The sequence below is a fragment of the Haliotis cracherodii genome, unplaced genomic scaffold (genome assembly GCF_022045235.1).
Source record: "Haliotis cracherodii isolate W230 unplaced genomic scaffold, xgHalCrac1.p SCAF_12, whole genome shotgun sequence".
In the NCBI taxonomy this organism is placed as follows: Eukaryota; Metazoa; Mollusca; class Gastropoda; order Lepetellida; family Haliotidae; genus Haliotis; species Haliotis cracherodii.
Window position 1 is genome coordinate 4261707 of NW_027266267.1, and position 25920 is coordinate 4287626.

The window sequence follows — 25920 nt, forward strand, 5'->3', positions numbered from 1 at the left end:
TATTTGCAGGTCTCCTCTCTGTATCAGCAACATCTGACCACGTCGTTACACATGTTGGTCATGATGCAGTCATCTCCCTCAACGTATCTCAAGCTGGCGGGGAGTTCAAAGTCCGCGTGGAAGTTAACAATATCACAGAATATCTCTTTCTTATTGACACGGACACTACAATAGTGAACAGCAGCCGTACGTGGTACAGAGACAGATACAGAGTCCGAGGGAACATCACCTCATCAGTGTTCAGGTTGACACTGTACAATGTCACTCCAGAGGACGCCGGTATCTACCTATGTCGGACGTTTGACACCCAGAGGGTGCCTGGCTGTGAACAGCTTCTGATTGTGGCACGTGAGTACTTGATGGACACTTTATAAGACAACACGTTTTGACCCCTGTACGTTTATGTGAGATTCTGCAATGAATATTGACGAACATAATTGTCCTGAAAACAAGGCATGTAAATATTGAGACACCTATCATTGCTTCAGTATAGGACTGTCCCTATGAATGTATCATGGATATTGTGACAAACATATATTAATTATTTTCATATATATGGGTATTCATATCTGAAGAATTATTGTTATTAATGATGTCCCTCAGTGAACGTCGGTATCTTGTAATGTTGTATTTTTCTAAGATGTTAGAAATTGCTATTCTTGAGTGGTGTTCTGCTATAAAGGCCCCAGTCATAACATGACCAACCACAGCTGTGGTATTTACTGGCGACGGCTCATTCCTGAAAGCCCACTTCTATGTTGATGTTACAGAGAATCCATCACAACCCAACATCACAGGGCCTGCCTCAGCTGTATCAGGTGGGAGTGTCACCCTGACATGCTCCTCCTCCTCCCGGAGTCTGCCCCCGGACCACCCCCCACTGACCATGACCTACACCTGGAGGAGGAACAGTGAGGAGATTCAGGTGGGTGGAGACGTCCCTGTAGATGGCCCGAACCTCGCTGTGAGACACATCAGCAGAGAGGAGGAAGACAACTACACCTGCCAGGCTGTGGAGGAGGGGCTGAAGTCTGACTGGAGTGCCAGACATGTGCTGGATGTTCAGTGTGAGTAGAACATCAAACAACTTCATTTATTATATAACTGGCAATGAAATAGTCGAATCAAATAGTAAAATAAATCTCGCCCAGTTCCTATAAAATGGTATCGCCACTCTATCAGGTAATCTACGCCTCAGTGGCTTAGTGGTAGAGCGTCCGCCCGGGGCGGGTTTCGATCCCCGGCTGTGCAAGTCTGTTCAGTTCCTTTTGTATTGATAATACTTACAAAATGTTAACACGTGTCTGATCAGCTGTTTGCACATGGTGGTTGTTCCAAATGCATCGCCAGTAATCCTTCGCGCTAACAACTGCCATACATTCTAACTGGTTAGATTGTCTTGTGCACCACATACAATTCTGGAATGTGTCTTCAGTTTGCATGTATCAAAAAAAATTACAGGAAGAAAAGTCTGTATTTCTTCTGTAGTTTAAGTCTCAACTATTTTCGATCTCGTATGTGAACCCTGACGAAAGCGGTTTGGCCCCGAACATGGTTCGAGTACTTAGTTTGAGAAGTGAAATCACACAAAATCAGAATAGTAATGGCTGTTAAATAAGCTGTTTATCTCATCAATTGACGTGGTTAGAACCGATATTGACTCACAACGACCGCTAAATATCCTCTGTATAGAACAAAGACGTTTAGCTTGTATAGTGTTGCACTCAGCATATTCTACCTACATTAGTCTGTCTTACAGACCCTGATAAAAAATTTATATCAAATACAGCCCATGCAAGTCTATAGTGTTTGGCAAGTCTAGATCACTCCAGTATCAGGAATGTGAAAATGAAGAGAGTCACTGGGCTCCTTTTTATTATATTTTTATTAAGATAACTGAACAACTGTTTTTATGTACGATATGTTCATTTCAGAGACTAGATTTTAGTCTATACCTACATCACAGGAGCCTGTTAATAATCGCGTCTGGACCAAACGATTTAGTTATTGATATTTTGAACTATCTACATCGTCGTCATCGGCGTACGATAACATGCAGTCAACCAAGTCACCGAATCTGACCACCACAGTCATTTAATACACTCATATGACCAGCATAATGTATTGGGATAATGGCATTCCCGAAAGGTTCTAAATTGGCATCACGAAGCAAACTATTTGTCATACACCAGCAGTGCCCTTAAACTAATAGTATTATATTACACTGTTAATGACAGCAGAATTGTAACTTATTAGCAAGCACTCCAGATGGACCTGGGCAGAAACTGTTTAATGGTTCAACCAGCACAGCGAGTGCCACAGAAGGTGCCCCTCTCACAGTGGAAATGTAACCCCTTGGAAGAATAAGCATCGGGTTACTTACTGAGCCAAATACAATCTTCATTAAGTATATTTTTAAACCTTACGGGCTCAACGGGTATTCTTGATTTTGGTAGAATATGACTGGCTTTTCTTTCTAGAAATTAGATCCTTTAGTCAACGTTACTAAACTAAATATAAATGTTTAAGACAAAGCTCAGGTTTTTATCTCCAGGTTTTAGTGGTTCTGTGAATGTTTTGGATGATGAAACACCTCCGTGGTCTAGTGGTAGAGCGTCCGCCCGGGGAGCGGAAGGTCCAGGGTTCGTTTCCCGGCCGCGTCATACAATCAACGTCATACCAAAAGACGTTAAAAGATGGTACTTGTTGTTACCCTGTCTGGCGCTCGGCATTAAGGGGCTAAAACAAGGACTGGTCGGCTCGGAGTCAGTATACTGTGTCTGAGAGAGGTATTCGTGTTAAACTGCTGCATGGTATCTCAGTGTGCTAGCACTATAAATCGGCATCAGTCCGGACTAGTACAAGCAGCCACATACACAGGTGCATGCACGTCGCTATATGAGTGCAATAATGTTGGACGCGACGTTAAACCCAATTTCACCTCACCTCACCTTTTGGATGATGAAATCAACAGCGAACTCAATAGTCGCATTGAAAAAATTCTTTAATTATTTCTAATATTCAGATGGACCACAAACGGTACAGTTTAATGTAACTGACGGCAAAGTGACTGCCACAGGTGACCCCCTCACAGTGGGATGTTCTGCTGATTGTAACCCCGCCTGCACTGTGACCTGGAGGGACACATCCAGACAGAGGGTGACCTCGAGTCAGATGGAGGCTGTATTGTCTATACCAGCTGTAAACAGATCTCTGTCTGATCTGTACACCTGCAACGTCAACAACACACATGGACATAAGTCTAGGAACTTCAAGCTGGATATACAGTGTAAGAGCTTCAGATTTGTCCTGACATCTAATCTTCCTTACTAAGTCATCAGTTAAGTTGGGCGACAAGGAAATCGAATACATTAATATAGCAGCTGTTATCTAATTTGAAATATCCAATACAGGTCCCAATGAAACTGATTTCAACATGGTTATGTATTTCTTCTATTTCAGATCCCCCGTCTTTCAAAAACTTTTCTGATATTTCTATAAACAATATTCCAAGAAAAGTAGACTCTGTGTCCTTCCTCTGTGTCGTGGACGGTAATCCGAAACCTAGTGTTTATTTAAGACATGATTTGACAAACAGAACGTACCCAATGACTTGTAAAACTCTTTCAAAATCCAATTATACTTCTCATCAATATTACGAATGCACCCACACAATCGAGAACTTTGATGTCTTCCTTCATGGCGCGTACTCCTGCAGAGCTGAGAACACCGTAGGCCACGTAGACAGTCGCGCTGTTGTTGTGACTGTACCTAGTAAGTAACAAAACTAGGGGGCGGGGAGGGTTGGAGGGGTTCTTGGAGTTGTTTAAACGTAATTTGTTCAAGATAAGTAAAGGTCCTCAGGTTTTATGCCAAGCAAAGTTCAATTCAACGTTTTGAAGCAGTGACCGAAACAATATTTAGTATGTAACAGAAATCCAGAAATCTCCCCCACCCCACCTAACTACACCCATAATATTAAATGGTGGATCCCGAGACGTACATGCAGCAATATTTGCAATAGATCTTCTTCTTTTTAAAGCAGCTGAACCTGGCGTCTCCAACGTCGTGTCTACAGCTGTTATCTGCTCTGTCATCATCGTCCTCGTCGCTGTGGTCCTCGCCATCCTTCTGTACAGACACAAAGCCAAGAAAGGTAATGTCATGTCAGGATGGATTGAATAATAAACATCGTATCAACAATTCTACATCCGTTCTAAGCCACGCTGTATTCACAAAAGTAACATATTATGTTATGTCATGTTCGAGATTTAACAGACAAAATCAGTACCAAGATGTCGCATTTCAATTACTATAGATGTGGAGATTAACCAGATAATTGTGACGTCTACATTTCAGGAAAGCGACCGTACAGGTAAGAATATTATCATAGGTACTTGTGTGTGTGTTAGTAGGGTATAATACCGCTGTCGGCAATCTGCGAGGCGTAGAACACCAGAAAGGGTTCAGCAAATGGTACTTATATGGTATCGAACCTGGGTGTTCTGTGTGATTAACTAAGGCTTGTACCACGTGGCCCCACGTTTAAAGGTACTTGATGTTATTATCTAGGCATCAGAAATTACACGCCAAATACAACATACAGTCTTCCCCAGACTGTCAACTAATCTCATCAATGTTTTCTCCCATCAGAGTCGGTGCAGACAAAGAAGACCAACTCCAGCAAGACCCCAGTCGTGAGTACATTAAACAAAGCATAGTCTCTGATACACTGACAATACTTCAGATCTGTGGAGATGTCTGCACGCTAACGTCCGCCTCTTTCATATCACATCCATGTATCCTTTTGCTCCAAGAACACTATCACTGCCAGCTTTTCTAAGCTGTAGTTTGTATAGAGCGCGTGAGTAAGTGAGTTGGGGTTAACACCGCTTTTAACAGTGTTCCAGTTATATCACGGCGTGTCAGCTTTATGTGGGAGGAAAGCCCGAAGCGGTGCAGGTCTTAGACGTTTACCACTTCGGTGAAACCCATGAGCACGGTTATTGTGCTGACAAACCTAGAAACATAATCGGCGCGAACCGTGATTCGAGCCCACAATCATAGGTTTCTGGCGTGCCTAAGGGACGCAACTCTGCACAGTTTTGGTGTGTTTGTTTAACGCCGCACTCAGCAATATTCCAGCTGTATGGCGCCGGTCTGTAAATAATCGAGTCTGGACCAGACAATCAGTGACTGACATCATGTGCATCGATCTACGCAATCGGGATGCAATGACATGCATAAACCAAGGCCGCGAACCTGACCACCTCTTACAAGCATAGTCACTTTTTACGGTAAGCATGGCTTGCTGAAGACCCATTCTACCCCAGATCTTCACGGGTGAGGTGTATCATGTTACACCGACGGCGTATGCTGGCTGGTGTTCGTAGATGCTACACCGTGTACCATGATACAACGACGGCGTACGTAGGCTATTGTTTGTAGATGCTACACCGTGTACCATGATACGACGACGGCGTACGTAGGCTGTTGTTCGTAGATGCTACACCGTGTACCATGATACAAAGACGGCGTACGTAGGCTGTTGTTCGTAGATGCTGCACTGTGTACCATGATACAACGACGGCGTACGTAGGCTGTTGTTCGTAGATACTTCACCTGTACCATAATACAACGACGGCGTACGCAGGCTGTTGTTTGTAATTGTTTCTGACTACCACGTCTGTACATATATCAAACAGTTGGAAAGAGATGGACACCATGTGTGTTGTACACCACAGTCTGTCTAATAAAGTTGAGATCGTAGAGACTTTAGATAATATATTGTATAACGGCATACGTGAATTGTAACTGCAAGCTCCCTTTACAGATAATCAATACGACCTGTCACTGATCGCCTCGTCGTGGTGGCGGTCTCATGGTGTTGGCGACATAACACCACAAAATATCAGAAACGAAAACTTTTGACAACAAGGGAACATATTTCGTAATTTGATTAAATCCATAGTCGTCGCTGAGTGACCGTTAAACTCTAAAGTTTGGACTTCCATCGCCCGGGTCGTAGTTTCATGCGGAAGTTGAACAAAACACAGGCACAATTCTAAATACGTGTGTAACTCTTTGCCACGAGAGAAACAACATGGACGGTTGTATACCATTTAACAAACCAATACCAATCTGTTCTTTTAAAACCTTGAAACTATTGAAACAATCTGATTGAATAAATGTTTCTGTGACGGCAATTTGAGTGTATGCCTGATACTGAGTATTGTGATAAACCAATCTGGGCCAGGCGAACAGTTTGTGTATTTCATCATGCAAAGCTACACACTGTCGGGTACAATATTGACATATTGCAACCACCCCATGCCCTTTTAGGCTGATATTACAATTTCGTTGCTATTCTCACTTTCCGCATCACAATAAATATGCGTTTCTTTTAATTCCATAAATACTTCCTTCTTTTGAGGTGACGAGATCGAACCGAGAAAATATTCATGTAATGCTGCAATTAAATCTTATGCTAAGTGGGATTCAAATATTTGTATGAAACGTACAATTTCCCTGTACAGTCCCCTTCCTCTTCTTCGGGAAACAGTATAGACATCTGTAATAATTATATGTATATTTACGATAAGGGGCAGTGGGGTAGCCTAGTGGTTAAAGCGTTGGGTCGTTACACCGAAGACCCGGGTTCGATTACCCACACGTGTACAATGTGTGAAGCCCTTTTCCCGTGTCCCCCGCCTTGATATTGCTGGAATATTGCGAAATGCGGCCCAAAATTATACTCACACATTCTCTCTTATGGAAAGAGTATCCGACATCTGTAATAATAACATTATGTACATTAACAATGCGCCAACTCCACAACCTAAAGCATGCTAGAGAACTACATTATAACCCCTGTCAAGAAATCAGTGTGAACTCGATTTTCATTCTCAGCTCCTTAGGAAGTATGCATCCCAGGCTTACTACCAATGAAGTCCTTATTCACAAATCAATGAATGCCTTTTATCTACTGCGTTGGCTAGATACATATTGTTTCTGTGGGAGAACAATTGTGGCAACCATTGTTTCGTACTTTGCATGTTAAATAAAATCATGTTTGGGTTGATCTCTAGGAGCCACAAGGTAGATCTGAGCAGACTCGTTCACACTAGCCTCTCGCATGAATGAATGACAGACAGCTGTTGCAGTTCTAAGGCAAAACATTCATTGATTTCAAAATAATCTTCACTTTTCTGTTGTTTGTTTTTTAACGACGCAGTCAGTAATAGTCGCCTTTTATGGAAAGCATGGGCTGCTGAAGATCTATTCTACCCCGGATATTCCTTTTTCTGAATATCCTCAACTACTTATGATCATATGAGAAGTAGACGGACTACTGGGTGTCAGCCAGCATCTGCCATGGCAATATTTGACATATGGGAGTCGTATTCGCACAGCAGTTGCAAAATTATTTCCGAAATCACAATCAAACAGAAGTGTATACATGCATGAGTACATGTTTCTACTTGTTTTGATTATCAAAGTTTCTCTTGAATTATGTTTGTTTTGCATGCGAAACTAGGAGCAGTCCCAGCACTGCCCTTCCTCCCACTCAGTCTAAGCTTTGCTTTCTGGCTTTATATTCCGCTTGTTTTTCACGATGACGCGACTCATTGTGACAATGACCTTTGGTCGAATGTCCGCATTGTGTCCCAATTCCAGATCGTGTATGCCGAGTACAACGGTTTATCATATAATGGGTATGTTTCTCGGCAGGATAAAGCGAACGGATAAAAAGGATATCCGTTGGGGTCATATGCGGATAGAGATGCAAATATCAAAGGTCAAGTAGGGACTACTTTCACTGTTTATAAACAAACATGGCGTCGCCCTCGTCATTCGTGACCAACTCGTGTTATTCCGGGACAAGCCGAGTAGCGACTCGTGCCCCTATCATGGCCATTTTTGCGACCGGGTTCCGTCTTTGCGCAAACGGGCATACCTAAAACAATTGTCAACTCGTTGCGTTATGGTTCACATTCATTTCCCCATATATTATATATATTTCAGATGCAATTTAAATCACATCGGGACATGCGGATTCATACAGTATGATTGAACACATTTAACGGTGTCTTGGGTATATTTTTAGATGCAAGACATATGTAAAATCAAAAATTATTTCTGAGGGATTCTTTGACGAAGAACTTGAAATCATACGCGCATTCTGATTGGTTTGTCGTATTTTCGCACACAACATTCATCGATAGGGGGACGAGTCTTCTTGCAGGTTACGGAAAGGGCCGAGTGGTGACGAATGCGATCGAGTCAGACTTAACCATCAGGAATCTGGATATACTACAGGGATAATTGCTATCATTATCAAAAGAAAAGTCTAATGTACTGAAAATCAGTGTCTAACGTAGCTAAGGCATTTTATAAGTTTTGGCAACTTTGGAGATATAAATTTCGAAACAATTTTGCGAGGGCACGAAGCCTAGCCAAGCGGGATCAGTAGCCATATCTGTGCTTGTAGACCTCTGCGTCTTGAAACCTTCTCCACAAATTAAAATAGTTGGATTTGGCCGAAATATGTTTGAATTGTTACCTTGTTTCGTTTTGTCGCCGTGTGTACATCTGACTACACTTCTTAACGTTATGACAGGACAGAACGACTGTCAATTACGTCTGACCGTGGCCGTGACGTCTCATAGACTAGGGTTAGAGTAGCTTCCCTTTGATAAAGGGCAGTTACTCTAGCGGACAGACCGATGGATTGCCGCGAAAGGCAATTAAAAAGAAGGATTGTTGTTTGGCGTATATTTTGCTTCGCCACTGTATAAGAAACAGATTTCAGTTGGAACTATATTGGCTACTGTCACTGTCCTACTGACACTTCACTTACCCTGCGACGTAATAAATATTAATGCGCGCATTCCAGGAAAACTCGCAATGTTTCGGTAATGTTTGTGAGAGAGGGAAAGCGATTTTCAAGCACAGAATAAAAGAATGACATTATATGATAAAGAGGTTATCACGCTTGTGTGTTTGGGGATGGTAAATATCCTGAATTAGGAATAAACAGTATGCATTTAGCTCGCCAAGGCTCGCTAAACACAATGTTTATTCCTAATGCAGGATATTTACCATCCCCAAGCACACTCGCGTGATAACCTCTATATATATGACGTCATTCCAGCTTGATACGTACATCGATACGTTGCCAATGCAATAAACCAGAAGTTGTTATCCATAAAGTTGTACACTTTCTAGATTGCCCATCAAAAAAAGAGAGAAAAGTTACTTTTGGAACAGAATCCAAGCACGACTGTTCCAACAAATACCTACAAAGTAAACGAGTTTGTTATCAAATACTGATGCTCAGAAGAGGAAACTTGTACTAACGTTTATTTGGTGTTTATTTATCCTACAGATCTCTATTCCAAGGTGAACAAAAGGAAAAGGGCGGGACGTGAAGGTAGTTATAATCTATAACCATCACAAGTTATTTCATACCTCCGAGGAATATCTGCTTCATCTGATAATTCATATTCTGTAAATCTTCCCTTGCCAAGATAGCCTTTTCGGGGGCATTCTGGAGCAGCGTAGTTTCGCCAACCATTGAGGATCCGATGGCAATATACTGAATGTTGTTCATTTTGTCTAACACTGGATTGCGTTTTCCAGACTTGATTATTTACATGTCGCAGTAATGTAGCTCGAATATTTCATACTCCCAACTCCCCCTCACTCACTCCTGATATTCACTCCGCAGTGTCTGACGTGTATGAGCCAGTCAAGTTGGACTCGCCAAGACAGTTTATGAACCGAATGTACGGCGCACGACCCTCGGTGAGTTTGCATCACGCACGCACGACCACATTCCAGGTGACTTAATCAATCTGGTGGTCAGGGTCGGGCGATCATCCCCGGACGCCGTGGATTGTTGCTCATAACATCAGTCACTGGATTGTCTGGTTCAGACTCAAGTATTTACAGACCAGTGTATAACATTTGGCACTATTTTGCTCTAAACTTGAACATTATTTACGGACGGATCATTTGTTAGAGGGAGGTGGGTCACGTCTTACGTGTATTTGGGTGGGTGGGGTGGAGTGGGCGGGAGTTACATAAAATTGAGGGCGTTAATCCCTAGTTGTTAATCCGAAACCGGTATCACACGTACTGTATAATATTCTCATACATTTGAAAATGTTTAGTACGTAATCATCAAGAATATTAGTATATCGGGTTGTGTTAATGATTATAATGAGAACATGTTTGAATTGATCCAGAGTGAGAGAATGGTTCTGATCAACAACTCGGACCACACCCCAGGCGTTACCAACAACTGCGGAAAACGGGTGAGTTCAGAACAGGTCATTCAATAGGTGCTCCGTGAGGTGAGATGAAATTGATTTTAACATCGCGCTGAAGAGTACTGGACTCGTATGTGTGGTTTTGAGGCTATTATATTAAACCAGACTTATACCGGTTTCATAGTGCCAGCCCACCTAGATATCATGCCGCAGTTTTACATGAATATCTTCCTCGGGCACAGTATACGGGCTACGAGTCGACCAGTCCTCATATAGACACTACACCAAGGAGGGGGTCAATGGTTGATCGACCACAATTAACATTTCTTTCTTTGATGTGTGGTCTTTATACGTTTAAACTGTCCCATAGCAGCCTTCTTTTAACTCATGATGGGGGTCAACCAAAAGAAGTGTACTTTCTAAGATGGTTTGATTTAAAACTGCCGCGGTCGGCTGCCATTACTGGTGTCCTGTGTCAGGCAACAAACACATACGTTTTTATGCACATTGTGAGTGGTGGGTGCTACCGGTAGGGCAGGACATTCTTACTCTTTTCGTGAACAATGAGTTTCAGTGAACCATTCCTATAATTAGCACAGCTCTTTTTACGCCCAGTTGTATCTGTTCCGAAGAATAGCCGAGACTGATTAATCACTGGCGTTGACATTTTATATTATCTAATTTGTGGATGATTCGTAAATTGTTGCTGATAGAAATGTTAATGAGTTGTAAGCTAATTCTTCAACTAAAAATACTCATGGCATAGTTAAACTTTCAGAACGAAGATGGACTCATCTACGCCGACCTTGACCTTGCCCAGCCCGCCCTGGTTGACGGTATGCCCATCATACACAGCAGGGAGGAGCCCGTGGTGTATGAGGAGATAGACTTCTTCCTCACCCCGGGGCCACAGCTGCCGGACAAAATCTGGGAGGTTGAGGAGGACGACGACGACTGCTGGTAGAGAAAAAAGGTTGGGACAACTTGAGGATTTCTAGGGTTTGTTTATTGATTACGAGATTCGTGCTCTCGAATAATGTGAAACACGTGCATTGTGGGTTCTCATTACTCAAACCTAGCATAAACGTTATGCAGTAACTGTTTCACAATATGCGTTTCCTTGAAATCCATGACAAAATGTACATCAATTTTACGTCAGTAGTTTTAAAGAGAAAAGTTAGAGTTGCCTATAAAGTTTGTTAAACTTTCAGAACAATGAAGGTCTTACGTTTGGGAGGAAGTCTAATTGAATAGCATCAAGGCGATGATGATGTCTAATCTTGTGCTCTGTGGAAGACAAAATTTAATATTTTCCTATCACAAAACTGTTTGCACGATGCTTGTCGTAAGAGGTGAGGTGAAATTGGGTTTAACGTCGCGTCCAAGATTATTGCACTTATATAGCGACGTGCATGCACGTGCGTGTGGCTGCTTGTACTAGTCCGGACTGAGGCCGATTTATTGTGCTAGCTCACCGAGATACCATGCCACAGTTGAACATGAATACCCCACTCAGACACAGTATACGGACTCCGAGCCGACCAGTCCTTGTTTTAGCCCCTTAATGCCGAGCGCCAGACAGGGTAACAACAAGTACCATGTTTTAACGTCTTTTGGTCTGATGCGGCCGGGGATCGAACCCCGAACCTTCCGCTCTCCGGGCGGACGCTCTACCACAAGACCACGGAGGCGGTTTGTCGTAAGAGGATTGGGATCGGGTGGTCAGGCTCGTTGACTTGGTTAATGCATGTCATTGATCCGAATTGCGTGGATCGATGATATTAACCACTGGATTGTCTCGTCCAGACTTGATTATTTACAGACCGCCGCCATATAAAACCCATGCAGTCAGGTGCAATCTCATTAAAATCATATCTTAGTTCTCGCTAGCGCTGAACAAAGATCTGAGGACATCCCATTACGGGTCACGTCAGAACGACCTTTCATCCGACCAATCAGAGCGTCGCTTACCAGATCATGAAAGTGACAGACGGAATGTGTTTTCTAATCATGCATCCTCGAAAACTTTAACACTGGGTATTCCGAACGATGGTTACGGGTTTAACGACTGAATCAATACAGTCTAAACCATCTTTTAGCGATTCCAGAATGTTGGTTAGTTCAGGTTTCAAATTTTTAATCGAGAATTTCTCACAATATGTTTCGAAGCGCAGTCGCCAATTTGAAATTAGTGCCGTAAAGTACGAGAAAGTTGCCTTCTGATTGGTCATTCCATTGGTCGGTCGAAGTTCGTGAAAGGTCGGTCTGTCGTGAACCGTAATGGGATGTCCTCAGATCTTTGTTTGGCGATAGATATCCATCTTGTGACTTTGTTTCTAGTCCACGCAGGGGTGCCATGTGGCTACAACTCGGACACAGAAATATAGCAATGTACTAAATGGAGACCATGGTTAACCCATGCTTATCGTTTGTTCGTCTTTTGTTTGTTCATTACCGCCGCACTCAGCAATATTCCAGCTAAATGACGGCGGTCTGTAAAAATCGAGTATGGACCAGACAATCCAGTGATTGACATCATGAGCATTGATCCACGCAACTTACGGAATCGGGATGTAAGGCTCACCGACTTCGTTAAAGCATGTCATCGTATCGCAGTCAAGGAGATCGTTTTTCATGTCAGGTCAAACCTCGATTACTTACAGACCGCCTTCATATAGCTGGAATATTGCCGAGTGCGGCGGTAATGAACAAACAAACAGCAATGTGTTAGGTTAAGTTTGTTGATTAAGGCCGCACTCAGCAATAGTATGTCAATGTAACATGTATGTGTTATTAATGGAACAAGTTGGTACTGATATATGAACTGTTGTCTTGTGTTTAATTATTACTATATTACATTAATGTGCCTTATTGAACAACGTTCCATCAATTGGGGCATGATACCTATCTATACCGTAAATACTCAAACACAGATATTCCTGTCGTGATATAGATTGACGCCAAAACATTGTCTTTTATCCCCTCACTTATTAGGATCTATGTGAAATATTGTTTTCAAGTTTTGAAATGCCTTCCATCACTTTATGTATGGACACGGTGCCATACTATCCATGGAATTATATTCTGTGGCATCATACTTTGCTGCTAGTCATGTGTGACTGTGTTTGTTTGTAAATGGTCACCATACGCACAATGAATCACGAGGCTGATCACGTTGGAGTTAAAATGCATTTACATATTTAACAGTGTGACCATGCTGTTACATGCACCGATGAATGCTACAATTTGTACATTTTAAAAGCAATAATTTTGTTACAAGTTAAATTGTAAATAATGTTAAAAAGTATGTTCCTGTTATTTTACCTGTATTTCCGTTTGATAATGTTGATGTTAAATGTATTTCAGTTTGATCATGTTGGTGTTAAATGAATTTGTTTGATCACATTGGTTTTACATGCATTTACGTTTGATCACATTGGTGTTACATGCATTTACGTTTGATCATGTTGGTGATCCATGCATGTCAGTGTTACATGCATTTCAGGTTGATCGCATTGGTGTTACGTGCATTTGTTTGATCATGATGGTGTTACATGCATTTCTTTGTTCATGTTGGTGTTATCTGTATTTACGTTTGATCACATTGGTCTTACATGCATTTACGTTTGATCACATTCGTGTTACATGCATTTACGTTTGATCACATTGGTGTAACACGCATTTACGTTGGATCACATTGGTGTAACATGCATTTACGTTTGATCATGGTGTTACATGCATTTGTTTGATCATGATGGTGTTATCTGCATTTCTGTTTGATCACATTGGTGTTACATGGATTTGTTTGATCATGATGGTGTTATATGCATATACGTTTTATCATGTTGGTGTTACATGCATTTCTGTTTGATCACATTGGTGTTACATGCATTTGTTTGATCATGATGGTGTTACATGCATTTCTGTTTGATCACATTGGTTTTACATGGATTTGTTTGATCATGATGGTGTTACCTGCATTTCTGTTTGATCACAGTGGTGTTACATGGATTTGTTTGATCATGATGGTGTTATATGCATATACGTTTGATCATGATTGTGTTAAATGCAAATACGTTTTATCATGTTGGTGTTACATGCATTAAAGTTTGATAGCATTGGTGTTACATGCATTTCAGTTTGATCACGTTGGTGTTACATGCATTTCAATTTGATCATGGTGTTAAATGTATTTACATTTGATCATGTTGGTGTTAAATGTATATAAATGTAATATTAGGATCAGTTGTGCCAAGTTTCATCTTTTTAATATGTCTCAAAGTATGTTCACAGTGTTTGGACAAATAAGGTTTCTCATATATCTATCCAAGGTGACATTTCTTTTGCGGTTCAGTATAAATTTTAGATGTTGGTGTTATATGCACAAATACATTTGTACAGTTGAAAAGGAATAATTTTGTTCAAGTAACATTGTAAATATTTTCCATGTGAATACATCACCTGAAGGAAACTAAAACTCTACTGTATATCCAAAATAGGATTATGTTTTCATCACATGCATTCATCTACATTGATTATATCCCAAGCAAGTTCAGGGACTCATATCATGCTTCTAACAGTATTATTAACTGGTTTGTTTATTTAATTACCACTGTTAGTAATGTCTTTGCACATTGCATAGTGTCACTTGTATCATATCTTGTACTTCATACATTGTTTTTTTAATTCTATTTTATGAAGAGTTTTTCTTTGCATTCGCTTGTTAAAAAAAAATATTAATAAAAATAAATGATTGAGCTAATTGTGTCTCATGTCCATTTTGTTGGTAGACCGGACAAACTGGCAGAGTGAGTGAGTAGGGTTTTATTCCGCTTTTAGCAATATTCCAGCAATATCATGGTGGGGACACCAGAAATGGGATTCACACATTTTACCCATGTCAGGAATCGAACCCCGGGTTCTTGCACTTTTTTTATCAAGCAATATTTCAGCAGCTACAGCCTTTGGTGTCTAAATTTCACAACTTTTGAGGTACTATTGAGCAAGCTCTTTTGACAAAGATTTCAAAGATCATCAATAGTTATTTGATCAGAGTTACAGGATTCAATGCCTCAGTTTTGTTTCTTTGCTTTTTTTGTTGTTTGATGTTTAAGGCCCCACTCAGCAATATTCCAGCTGTATGACGGCGGTCTGTACATAATCGAGTCTGGACCAGACAATCCAGTGATTGATGTTGATATCATGAGCTCCCATCTAAGCAAGAGGGATAGGATGACATGCATCAACCAAGTCAGCGAGTCCGACCACCTGATCCCATTTGTCGCCTCTTATGACGAGCATAGTCGCTTTTTACGGCAAGCATGGGTTGCTGAAAGCCTATTCTAACTGGGATCTTCACAGCCGCAGTAAATCTTTCTAATATATCATGGTTTCATATAATATAGGAAAAGTGGTCAGGGGGTGCTTATTGGAACAATTTGCTTAATACAGTGAATACGTATTGGTAGTGAGTGAATGAGTGAGTTGGGTTTAACGCCGCTTTTAACATTATTCCAGTTATATCACCGCGTGTCAGCTTAATGTGGGAGGAAAGCCCGAAGTGATGCAGGTCTCAGACGTTTACCACTTTGGGGAAACCCACGAGCACGGGTATGGAAACATAATTGGGGCCAACCGGGATTCAAACCCACAATCATAGGTTTCTGGCGTGCCCAAGGGACGCAACTCTGCACCTCAAATCGCGGCGCCTTAGAAGACTGGGCCACCCGTGCACCCGTAAATACGGTAGGGATGACATGAAATATTGCTGCAACATTAAACAACATTCACTCACGACCATCCAATATACCTTTGCAAAATTAGGTAATTTAATGTGCTTTTCATACACAATACTGAGCAGCTTATTACGCTAGAGCAGATGTCATGCGGCAGAAGCAAAACTGCTTCACAAGCAGATAGCCAGCCTTCTGCATAACTGCTTCACTATTCAACATTTTATACCCCAGCAGTGAGTGTACAACAGGAAGGCAGGCAGGCAGGCAGCAGACCTTGGCAACTGAACACTCATCAATATAGCAGATCAATAACAGACAACAACTATAGAGACTATATATGTTAATCCTGGGCGCAGTAACCCAAGTATGTCGCGTGTGCATGACTGCATGCATGTCTCTGTGTGTGCATGACTGCATGTGTGTGTGCGTGCGTGCGTGCGTGTGTGTTTGTTGTCTCACGCCACACACAGCAATATTCTGGCTATTCCCAACTATACATCCTGTTAGTAATCGAGTCTGGACAGACAATTCAACAATTGATATTGTGTGTAATGATCCACGTCGTCAGGGTGTGATGACATGCAAGGAACTATGTCACAGAATCTGATCAACAGATCCATTAAGTTGTCTCTTTGGTTCACAATGATTTCACAACCCATTTTAGGGATACATACTGAAAGTGTGTGTGAATTCACTTGGATCATGGACACTGCGACCCATTGTCAAGTTACAATGAATTCACAACACATTTTAGGGATACATACTGAAAGTGTGTGTGAATTCCCTTGAATCATGGGCACTGCGACCCAATGACAAGTTACAATGATTTCACAACACATTTTAGGGATACATACTGAAAGTGTGTGTGAATTCCCTTGGATCATGGGCACTGTGACCCAAGGACAAGTCACAATGATTTCACAACACATTTTAGGGATATATACTGCAAGTGTGTGTGAATTCCCTTGAATCATGGGCACTGTGACCCAATGACAAGTCACAATGATTTCACAACACATGTAAAGGACATACCGGGGTATACTGCAAGTGTGTTGGGATCTTAACACAGTAAAGTGAAGATGATCACACAGAATTACTGGAAAATGCTAACATTATCACAAGACTATGATGTGCATTGATGCGTTATTACCTTTAGGTAATAACCTGATCATTTAAAAGCAATTTTAGAAAAGCAAATTCATCACATAATATGGAGGAGGTTCTCAATAGTTACATGTATTTCACAATTCTGTGGCTACAATACCGATCAATAAGCTCATGTTTCTCAATAAGCCTGTCACACAATCAAGCAATTGAGTAGTATCTCTGTGTTATCTTTACCCTGTACTAAGTCAGTGTAATCCAGGTCAGAGTGACACATGTGCTACCAGGAAATATTTCAGCTATCATAACTTCATGACTTGTTGCCATGAAATTCAAATATCTTACGCCACCAAAACCAAAACCGACACTGTTGAATATTCTTTTGTCGAAGCGAAACCTTTGACAGGGTTACTTCCTCATATTTCTTCACTTTTTGATTTCATAAACCTGACCTCTACACTTTGTCAAGTACAACCTATATTGGGTTGTCATGGCAACTGTCAGATAACAAGAATAATAGTGTAACAATGTTGTGATAAAATTCTGTAAAATACATAAAACATGACATCATTCCCAGTGATATACATGGGTCTACATCAATTTTCGGGTCCAAGGAATTCTCAGTAATACATTTAGGGAGTCCTAAGTATCAAAATAGGGGCCCAAAGCTGTCAACATGTGCCACTTTTTATCAATAATAATCCTTGAACATGGTCAGAAGCCTTAAGCCTGCTGTAGATGAGGGTTCACTGTTACATGCAATCTACAGTTTTGACAAACTTCATGATTCACACTCCAATACTTTTCTATCTCACAGGACTCGCAACACTAACCATATCCATTTTCCCAAAGTGTACACAGACAGGACGCACCGTTATCTGTCCGGTAAAACCCTGCTGATGGTTGCTGATGTTGTGCTGTTTGTGACATGTCCTTGTGGCAAGAAATACATGGTTATGCCCACTTCAGACACATCAAGATCCGGGGTAGAACAGGTCTTCAGCAACCCATGCTTGCCGTAAAAGGCAACTACGTTTTTCGTAACAGGTGACTAATGGGATCAGATGGTCAGACTCGCTGACTTGGTTGATGCATGTCATCAATCCCATTTGTGTGGATCGATGCTCATGATATTAATTACTGGATTGTCTGGTCCAGACTCGATTATTTACAGACTCCGTCATATAGCTGGAATGTTGCTGAGTGCGGCGTCAAACGACAGGCCAACCAAATCACGCCAACATCATGAGAAGGCATCCTGAGTACAGTCCTCCTGGCATGTTGCACATGACTCACACAAGCCATTGCTCCATCTGAAAGTACAAATTCCAAACCATCATTAACATTATTCAGGCATATCATGAATAATTTGATACATGACTAACTTCCCTACCCTTCTAATACACTGAGCTATGAATCACTTAACAACTGTAAAGCGCTAAAGAATCACAAAGACATTAATAAGTTGATCAGGGTATTGAAGTATTAAGAACATAAACCTGTTTCCTCTTAAAGTTTTGTAGTGTGTGACAACAGTTCAGTTTCTGACAAACAAGTTACTGAATAGTACCAGTGTCTTATTATATAAACTATGGTACTATTTCTGTATATTATAGTGATGTGTATGTGTCTGTGTGTGTGTTTGTCACTCTGTGTTTGTTTGTGCATGTCTTTGTGTGTTTATATGTATGTATGTGTGTGCGTGCGTGCGTGCGTGCGTGCGCTTGTCTGTGTTTATATGTATGTGTGTTTATATGTGTGAGTGTGCGTGCGTGCGCTTGTCTGTTTGTTCATGTTTGTGTGTTTGTCTCTGTGTGTCTATTTGTGTCTGTGCATTTTTGTGTGTCTGTGCATGCTTGTGTGTGTTTGTGTGTGTCTGTGCATGTTTGTGTGTATGTGTATGTTTGTGTGTCTGTGCATGTTTGTGTGTGTCTGTGCATGTTTGTGTGTGTCTGTGCATGTTTGTGTGTGTCTGTGCATGTTTGTGCGTGTCTGTGCATGTTTGTGTGTGTCTGTGAATGTTTGTGTATGTTTGTGCATGTTAGTGTGTGTTTGTGCATGTTTGTATGTGTCTGTGCATGTTTGTGTGTGTTTCTGTGTGTGTGTGTCTGTGCATGTTTGTGTGTGTGTGCGTGTTTCTGTGTGTGTGTGTCTGTGCATGTTTGTGTGTGTCTGTCTATGTTTGTGTATGTCTGTGCATGTTTGTGTGTCTGTGCGTGTTTGTGTGTGTGTGTGTCTGTGCATGTCTGTGCGTGTGTCTGTGCATGTTTGTGTGTCTGTGCATGTTTGTGTGTGTCTGCATGTTTGTGTGTGTTTGTGCATGTCTGTGTGTGTGTGTCTGTGCATGTCTGTGTGTGTGTGTGTCTGTGCATGTCTGTGCGTGTGTCTGTGCATGTTTGTGTGTCTGTGCATGTTTGTGTGTGTCTGCATGTTTGTGTGTGTTTGTGCATGTCTGTGTGTGTGTGTCTGTGCATGTCTGTGTGTTTGTGTGTCTATGTGCATGTTTGTGTGTCTATGTGCATGTTTGTGTGTCTGTGCATGTTTGTGTGTCTGTGCGTGTGTGTGTGTGTGTGATATCACTGATAATGAGAAACCAATGCCATAAATCTGGTATCACAATCAGATGAATATGCAAAAGAGGTGCTACTTATAACAAGCCACATGCATCAAATGCTCAATAAACTGTTGTCGAATGCCACCAATAAGTAAAACTTGTGTGGATGTTTCTCAACATGAACATGGCTTCAAATCATTTGGTGCTACATAATTGGAACAGTTCACTCAAGAGATTATTGATGACTGAAACGCTATTTCAATCACTGAAATTTTTTTTGACACTTGTTATGTCATTGTTCACTCAATGTGTTAATAATAATTAAACACAGCGTCAAAACTTATTTCAGTGATTGAAATAGCAATTCAATAATCAATAATTTTAACAAGACATAAAAGGATGAAGAGATTATTACCCTTGTGTTTCCGCTTTGTAAGACTCACATAATACAATTATATTACATGGAAACAAACTAGGCAACTAATCTCTGTGTATCTGCTGGGAGTCCTGCTTAACTACAAATCCTACTGACACTGACTCACCATGATTCACAAGGAAATCAAAACTTGACTTCAGAGGATCAACAAAGCACAGGATCTCCCTCAATATAACGCCATACATCCAGACTGTCTCCCTCAACATAACACCCCTATTCATGTCCTTAAGACTATCAATAATGTCACAGAAATGACAACATGCACAAAAACCTGTTGACAACATCCAACAATGATGCCAGGAAAAGATAAAATACATATCACACAAGCACCATTTAACAAAACAAAGCAAGCATTGAATTTGACTCTCTACCTTTCCTTTAGTGTTCAATAATAACCTAACATCGTATGACCTAACTATTTATAGACGCCAGCTGTCTCTTGCGTACCTAGTATCCCAGGTGAAGAAAGGTCTTGCAGGACCTGTTACAAACTGATAGAGAAAGTCCTCATACTAGGTGTTATACAATTTGATAAAGGGAGCATATATACCTGTGTCAATTGGCCAAAGTGGGTAATGCAATGTAGTATGCATGACATATCAGTGAGTGAGTGAGTGAGTGAGTGAGTGTTTTAAGCCGCTTTTAGCAATATTCCAGCAAAATCACAGCTGGGTAAAAAGAAATGGGCTTCACATATTGAACCCAAGTCAGGAATCAAACCCGGGTCTTCGAGGCTACCAGGCTGCATTGTGATATTTTGAACATAATGAGAGGTATGTGACAGGAACCTAACCGTGACACAGCCCATACAAAGACAACGTGTTTCACCATTTTATGGCTACTGTTTACTTACTGCTTTACCTGGAGAGAGATTAAGTATTTTTACTTTGTTTTGTTAGTGATGTAACTCTTGTTTGTAGTTATTATATCATACTTCAAAACAACTTTAAGAAACTACTTTAGAAAAACATTGAAGCAAGATCATATCCATACAAGTTCTGTTTGATAAAGTACTGCAAATACCCATGCAGTTTCATAAATAGCACAGAGCAGGTAATATCTAAAGGAATAGTAGGTGTATATCTTTTACAGTAGCATAACACCTGAACAAGTTCACACAGGTTATGGTGCAGTGAGTGAGTGAGTATGGTTTTACGCCGCTTTTAGCAATATTCCAGCAAACTAACGGCGGGGGACAGCAGAAATGGGCTTCACACAGGTCATTGTGGAAATGAGGTCAAAATGTGTTGAACGTTGCACTCAAGGTTAATGCACTAACATGGCAATGTGCATGCACGTGCACGCGTGCGTGCGAGCACATATGAATACTGGTTACATTCTGCTTGCCCACTAAGATGCCATGCTGCTGTTAACATGTATACCCCACTCAGACACAGTATACTGACAAGACAGTCGTCATTTTATCCCCTTAATCAGACAAGCAGCACTAAGCAGGGTAACAACAAGTACTATCTTTTAACATCCTTCGAAATGGTGTGGACAGGTATCGACATTCAGGTCTCCAGGCGGATGCTCTTTCCGCTAGACCAAGGAGGCGGTCACATAGGTCATGATACAATATTACACAAAACAGGTTTCTACATACAGTAACATGAACTGCTGTATTTTCAGTTAATTAATTAGTGTGTGTACATTGTAATTCCTGCAATAAGACTGTTGGGTTGGAATGGGTCATTTTCTGTATTTTCAATGAAAGTACAAAACAATGCCATGACACTGGGATATAGAGTCAACAGTGTAAAGTGTACTGACAAATATAAAACAAGTGACTAATTTTTCAATGTTTCCAAATCTGCAAAAACAAGGGGAGTAGGAACATTGTTGCAATGCACAACACCTAACTAATGTAGTGGTGTAACGATACGGCGATACAGTATTGTATCCCGATGCACAGCCCATGATACGATGCATCGATTTGGAAAGCATGTATCGCAATACATACGACATTTTCATAACACAGTTTTACTTACCGTATTTTCTTGAGTATAGTGCACAATTTTTTCCAAAAAACACAGCTGTGTAGAAGGGGGTGCGCATTTTACACAAATTAATGAGTTTTGATGTTTTTTCCCCCATGGAAAGACATTACCGTGAGCATGTAACACCGGAAATACCATGTCAACAAATCCATACTGAAGTTCGCAAATTATTCATGTAATTACACTGTCTGGTTATAAAAAGTGTTCTTTGTATATCTGGACTTTTGTTTGTAACTTATTTCATTAATTTTATTCAAAATTCCTTTTAATATTGTTTTAATTAATTTCGGCGAAATCGTGTGTGAAGCGATCAGAAGATCGCACAACTCACCGTTATTAACAGCAACCACGGTCAGATTACCGCCATTGACGCCTTGAAACGAACTTTAGTTGACAGAGAATGGATACACATATCCTAAATGCCATACTTTGATTCGTTAAAAGTCATATTTGTTTTTGTTGGACGATTCTATGTTAACACGTAATTCTCGCGATCAAGGGATCACGTGCGATCAAGGGATCACGTGCACGGGAGCCTTGACGGTGACTGGTCAGACTTGTTGCACGTAAAAAATAATACCCGGCAATAGCGATCCACTTCGCTTAAGGTTATTATTATTTTAAATATGTTTAGTAAAAGCTGCATCTAAATTAACAAGATATTGGAATATATTATTCCTGATAAAAAAAAATAGTTTCAGATACAACTTTTGCCGATCCTTGCATTAAAATCCTGTAAAGATATATCATTGGGTGTGTCTTGACTGAATCACCGGTATGTAGATTCAAAGAAAACGTGTGAACAGCTGATTGCTGTGTCCGGCTTAGTTTACGAGAAAATACACAAGGTAATCTTAATCCCTGGATATAAAACAATGCCTAGCTGAACAAAAAATACAATTTAAACGGTAAATCAACATGTCTGGTGATTTTTTATTTCAAATTTCAAATTTGTACTGACAAAGTTTCTCATCACCCATTCGTTTGCCGGACTTCGCTGAAGGAGTACAGTTTAATTTTTTTCTGCGCGTAATATTCAAATTGACTCTTTTTTTTCTCCAAAATATTGAACCTGCTAGAGAGGGGTGCACATTATACATTGGTGCGCACTATACTCAAGAAAATACATGAAATACGTTTAACAGTTTCAAAGCCAGTTTGTTGTTTCAGTAAAACATACTGTATTGCTGACAATTTGCTATAACAGTAAATAAACACATTAAATCTTCTTCATCTGTACTTGTCACATCTTTTAGAGAGCAGAAAGACATCAACTTGGCTTAGCTTGTACCAGTAAACACTGTATCGTGATACGTATCGTATCGCGACCCCTGTATCGCGATACGTATCGTATCGCGACCCTCCCGTATTGTTACACCTCTAAACTGATGTCACACAATTGTTTCTACTCTGGCATAATATACATTCTAAGGAGAAAATGCATACAAGATTGGTGGGTTGGTGGGTTGGTTGGTTGACTTATTGTTTTTACGCCGCACTCAGCAATATTCCAGCTTTATGATGGCGGTCTGTATATAATCGAGTCTGGACCAGACAATCCAGTGAGTGACATCATGAGCATCAATCCACGACAACTCAGGGCAGCTAATCATAGTTCAAACTCGCCAACTGAATGGTGTATCAGAATTTGGTAACTGTTTATGAAAACGGTTGCCTATTAATTAGGGCTTCAACAAAAAGCTAGCATACAATCCTCAGAACCGTGGTGCCTGGTGTTGTCAGTTGTTCCCTGCCTGAGTCAGTACAACAGCCTCTAATGATCAGGAATATTGATTGTCAGGGAAGCAGAATCTAGCTACATTAGTAAACACATTCAGAGTCTATGTAATTCCCATGATGCATCATGACTGGGCTAGGAACGTAGATTGTTGGATGGCATGCATCATCAAATAGACATATTCCATGCACAATGTAATTCTACCAATGCATTGACATTTTATAAACAACCGACTGAATCCCAGAATATTTCTGTCACAAGGTCTGGGGTAACTTGTACACACAGGCATCTACTTGTAGTCAATTTGTTCATCTAATTTAGGTGCTGAAGTGAGTTATTATTGACACTTGATTCCACTTACCCACATGAATTATTTCCAGGAAATAGTAGTTTTTAGGGTTATTATCAATTCAGTTTGTTTGTTGTTTAATGCCTCACTCAGCAATATTCCAGCTGTAAATAATCGAGTCTAGACCAGACAATCCAGTGACTGACATCATGAACATAGATCAACACAATTGAGATCAGTGACATGCATCAACCAAGTCAGCGAGCCTGACGACCCGATCCTGTTAGTCGCCTCTTATGACCAACATAGTCAATATTTACGGCAAGCATGGGTTTACCGATTCAGTATAAGTGATCGATCTTTATAGACCGGCCTTAAAATGATCATGTTATGAGAATCACCAAGTGATAACTCAAATTCTATCAATTGTTTACATAAACCATAACTTAGCATAAGCAAGAGTACTTTAGGGCTTGTTAGGAATCATCATTCATTTTCGCAACGGAATGGCTTACCATTCTAATCTAGTCATGATATCCCTATCCACGTACTGGTGACATGAATGGTTGGCTATCGATCTTCATTTTCTATTATGTTAAGCTGTATAGAAATCAGTACATAACATCCTTCTACATGTCAGGGTCATGTGACCTATGAGCTGGTGAACAATGACCACATGACTCATCATCCAACTTGAACCATGACATACAGCAGTAGAAACTAACATTTTTGGTCCACTAGTCCTTATAATGATAATATAAAGAAAACCTTTAAAAATTGCAAATATCTACTAGTCCTTATGATTCCTTTACTATTGGGCAGTTTGGCAAGGACTATAGGACTAGTACCAATTTCTAACCCTGACATAGCGACAGCTTTCTCTTAAATTTACAGTTTTGACTGACCGCAGACAAAAACAAAATTCTGGAAATATAAATATATATATACATATGATGTATTCGCCATTTTAAGCAATCCACTCTAAAAAGCACTAACCAACTCAACTCAACCAACTTTGAGACCAACCATCAAATGACCTTCATGACTTCCCTGTACACAGCACAAACTTCACATGTTGTCCTTGTGTATGAGACCTGTGAAGATTCCCATGCTTGCTGTAAAAGGTGACAATGCTTGTCGTAAAAGGCGACTAACGGGATTGGGAGGTCAGGTTCGCTGACTTGGTTGATGCATGTCATCGATCCTAATTGCGTGGATTGATGCTCATGATATTAATCACTGGATTGTCTGGTCCAGATTTGATTATTTACAGACCGCCATCAAATAGCTGTGCAGCGTTAAACAACAAACCAACCAACCTTGTATATGAGGTGAGGTGAAATTGGGGGTTTAACGTCGCGTCCAAGTTTATTGCACTTCTATAGCGACGAGCATGCATGCGTTCTTGCACTAGTCCGGACTGATGCCGATTTATAGTGCAAGCCCACTGAGATACCATGTCACTGTTTAACATGACTACCCCATTCAGACACCGTATACTGACTCTGAACCGACCAGTCCTTGTTTTAGCCCCTTAATGTCAACAAGTACCATCTTTTAACATCTTTTGGTATGACGCTGCCTGGGAAGCGAACCCTGGACCTTCCGCTCTCAAGGTGGACGCTCTACCTCTAGACCACGGAGGTGGTCTTTCTTGTATATAATACACATAGTTGAAGAACATGACAGCGTTGAGAGAAGGCATCTTACCAGTCCACTGAATCATGCATATAATACAGGAGTAACACTTTTAATGTTAGAGCTTCAAATAAGCAGCGTATTTACGTAAA

General features: G+C 40.7%; 2 protein-coding genes and 1 long non-coding RNA gene across 3 annotated transcripts in view; all 3 read left to right on the top strand.

The window, feature by feature from the left end:
* The window catches only part of LOC139458101 (cell adhesion molecule CEACAM1-like), an 85610-nt gene extending 82277 nt beyond the window's left edge, over positions 1-3333 (top strand). The window contains exon 5 of the mRNA XM_071239414.1: positions 3026-3333. Coding sequence (XP_071095515.1) covers positions 3026-3333 — 308 coding nt within the window. The remainder of the gene's footprint in view (positions 1-3025) is intronic.
* Positions 3334-3719: 386 nt separating this feature from the next.
* LOC139457454 (uncharacterized) lies at positions 3720-4375 on the top strand. Its single transcript, XR_011652591.1, has 3 exons — positions 3720-3774; positions 4043-4156; positions 4360-4375. It is a non-coding gene; the product is annotated as an uncharacterized lncRNA (long non-coding RNA).
* A 261-nt stretch (positions 4376-4636) lies between these two features.
* Positions 4637-12002, top strand: LOC139458111 (uncharacterized). Its single transcript, XM_071239419.1, has 4 exons — positions 4637-4697; positions 9731-9807; positions 10251-10319; positions 11053-12002. The coding sequence occupies exons 1-4, from the start codon at positions 4637-4639 to the stop codon at positions 11236-11238; spliced, it is 393 nt and encodes a 130-aa protein (XP_071095520.1). The 3' UTR covers positions 11239-12002.
* The last annotated feature ends 13918 nt before the right edge of the window (positions 12003-25920 follow it).

Bases quoted from the DNA above. Each gene is read 5' to 3' on its own strand.
- LOC139458111 (XM_071239419.1), top strand. From the start codon at position 4,637: ATGTTTTCTCCCATCAGAGTCGGTGCAGACAAAGAAGACCAACTCCAG. The intron at 4,698-9,730 runs GTGAGTACATTA...TTCACTCCGCAG, and splicing joins ACTCCAGCAAGACCCCAGTC to TGTCTGACGTGTATGAGCCA. The intron at 9,808-10,250 runs GTGAGTTTGCAT...GAATTGATCCAG, and splicing joins TGTACGGCGCACGACCCTCG to AGTGAGAGAATGGTTCTGAT.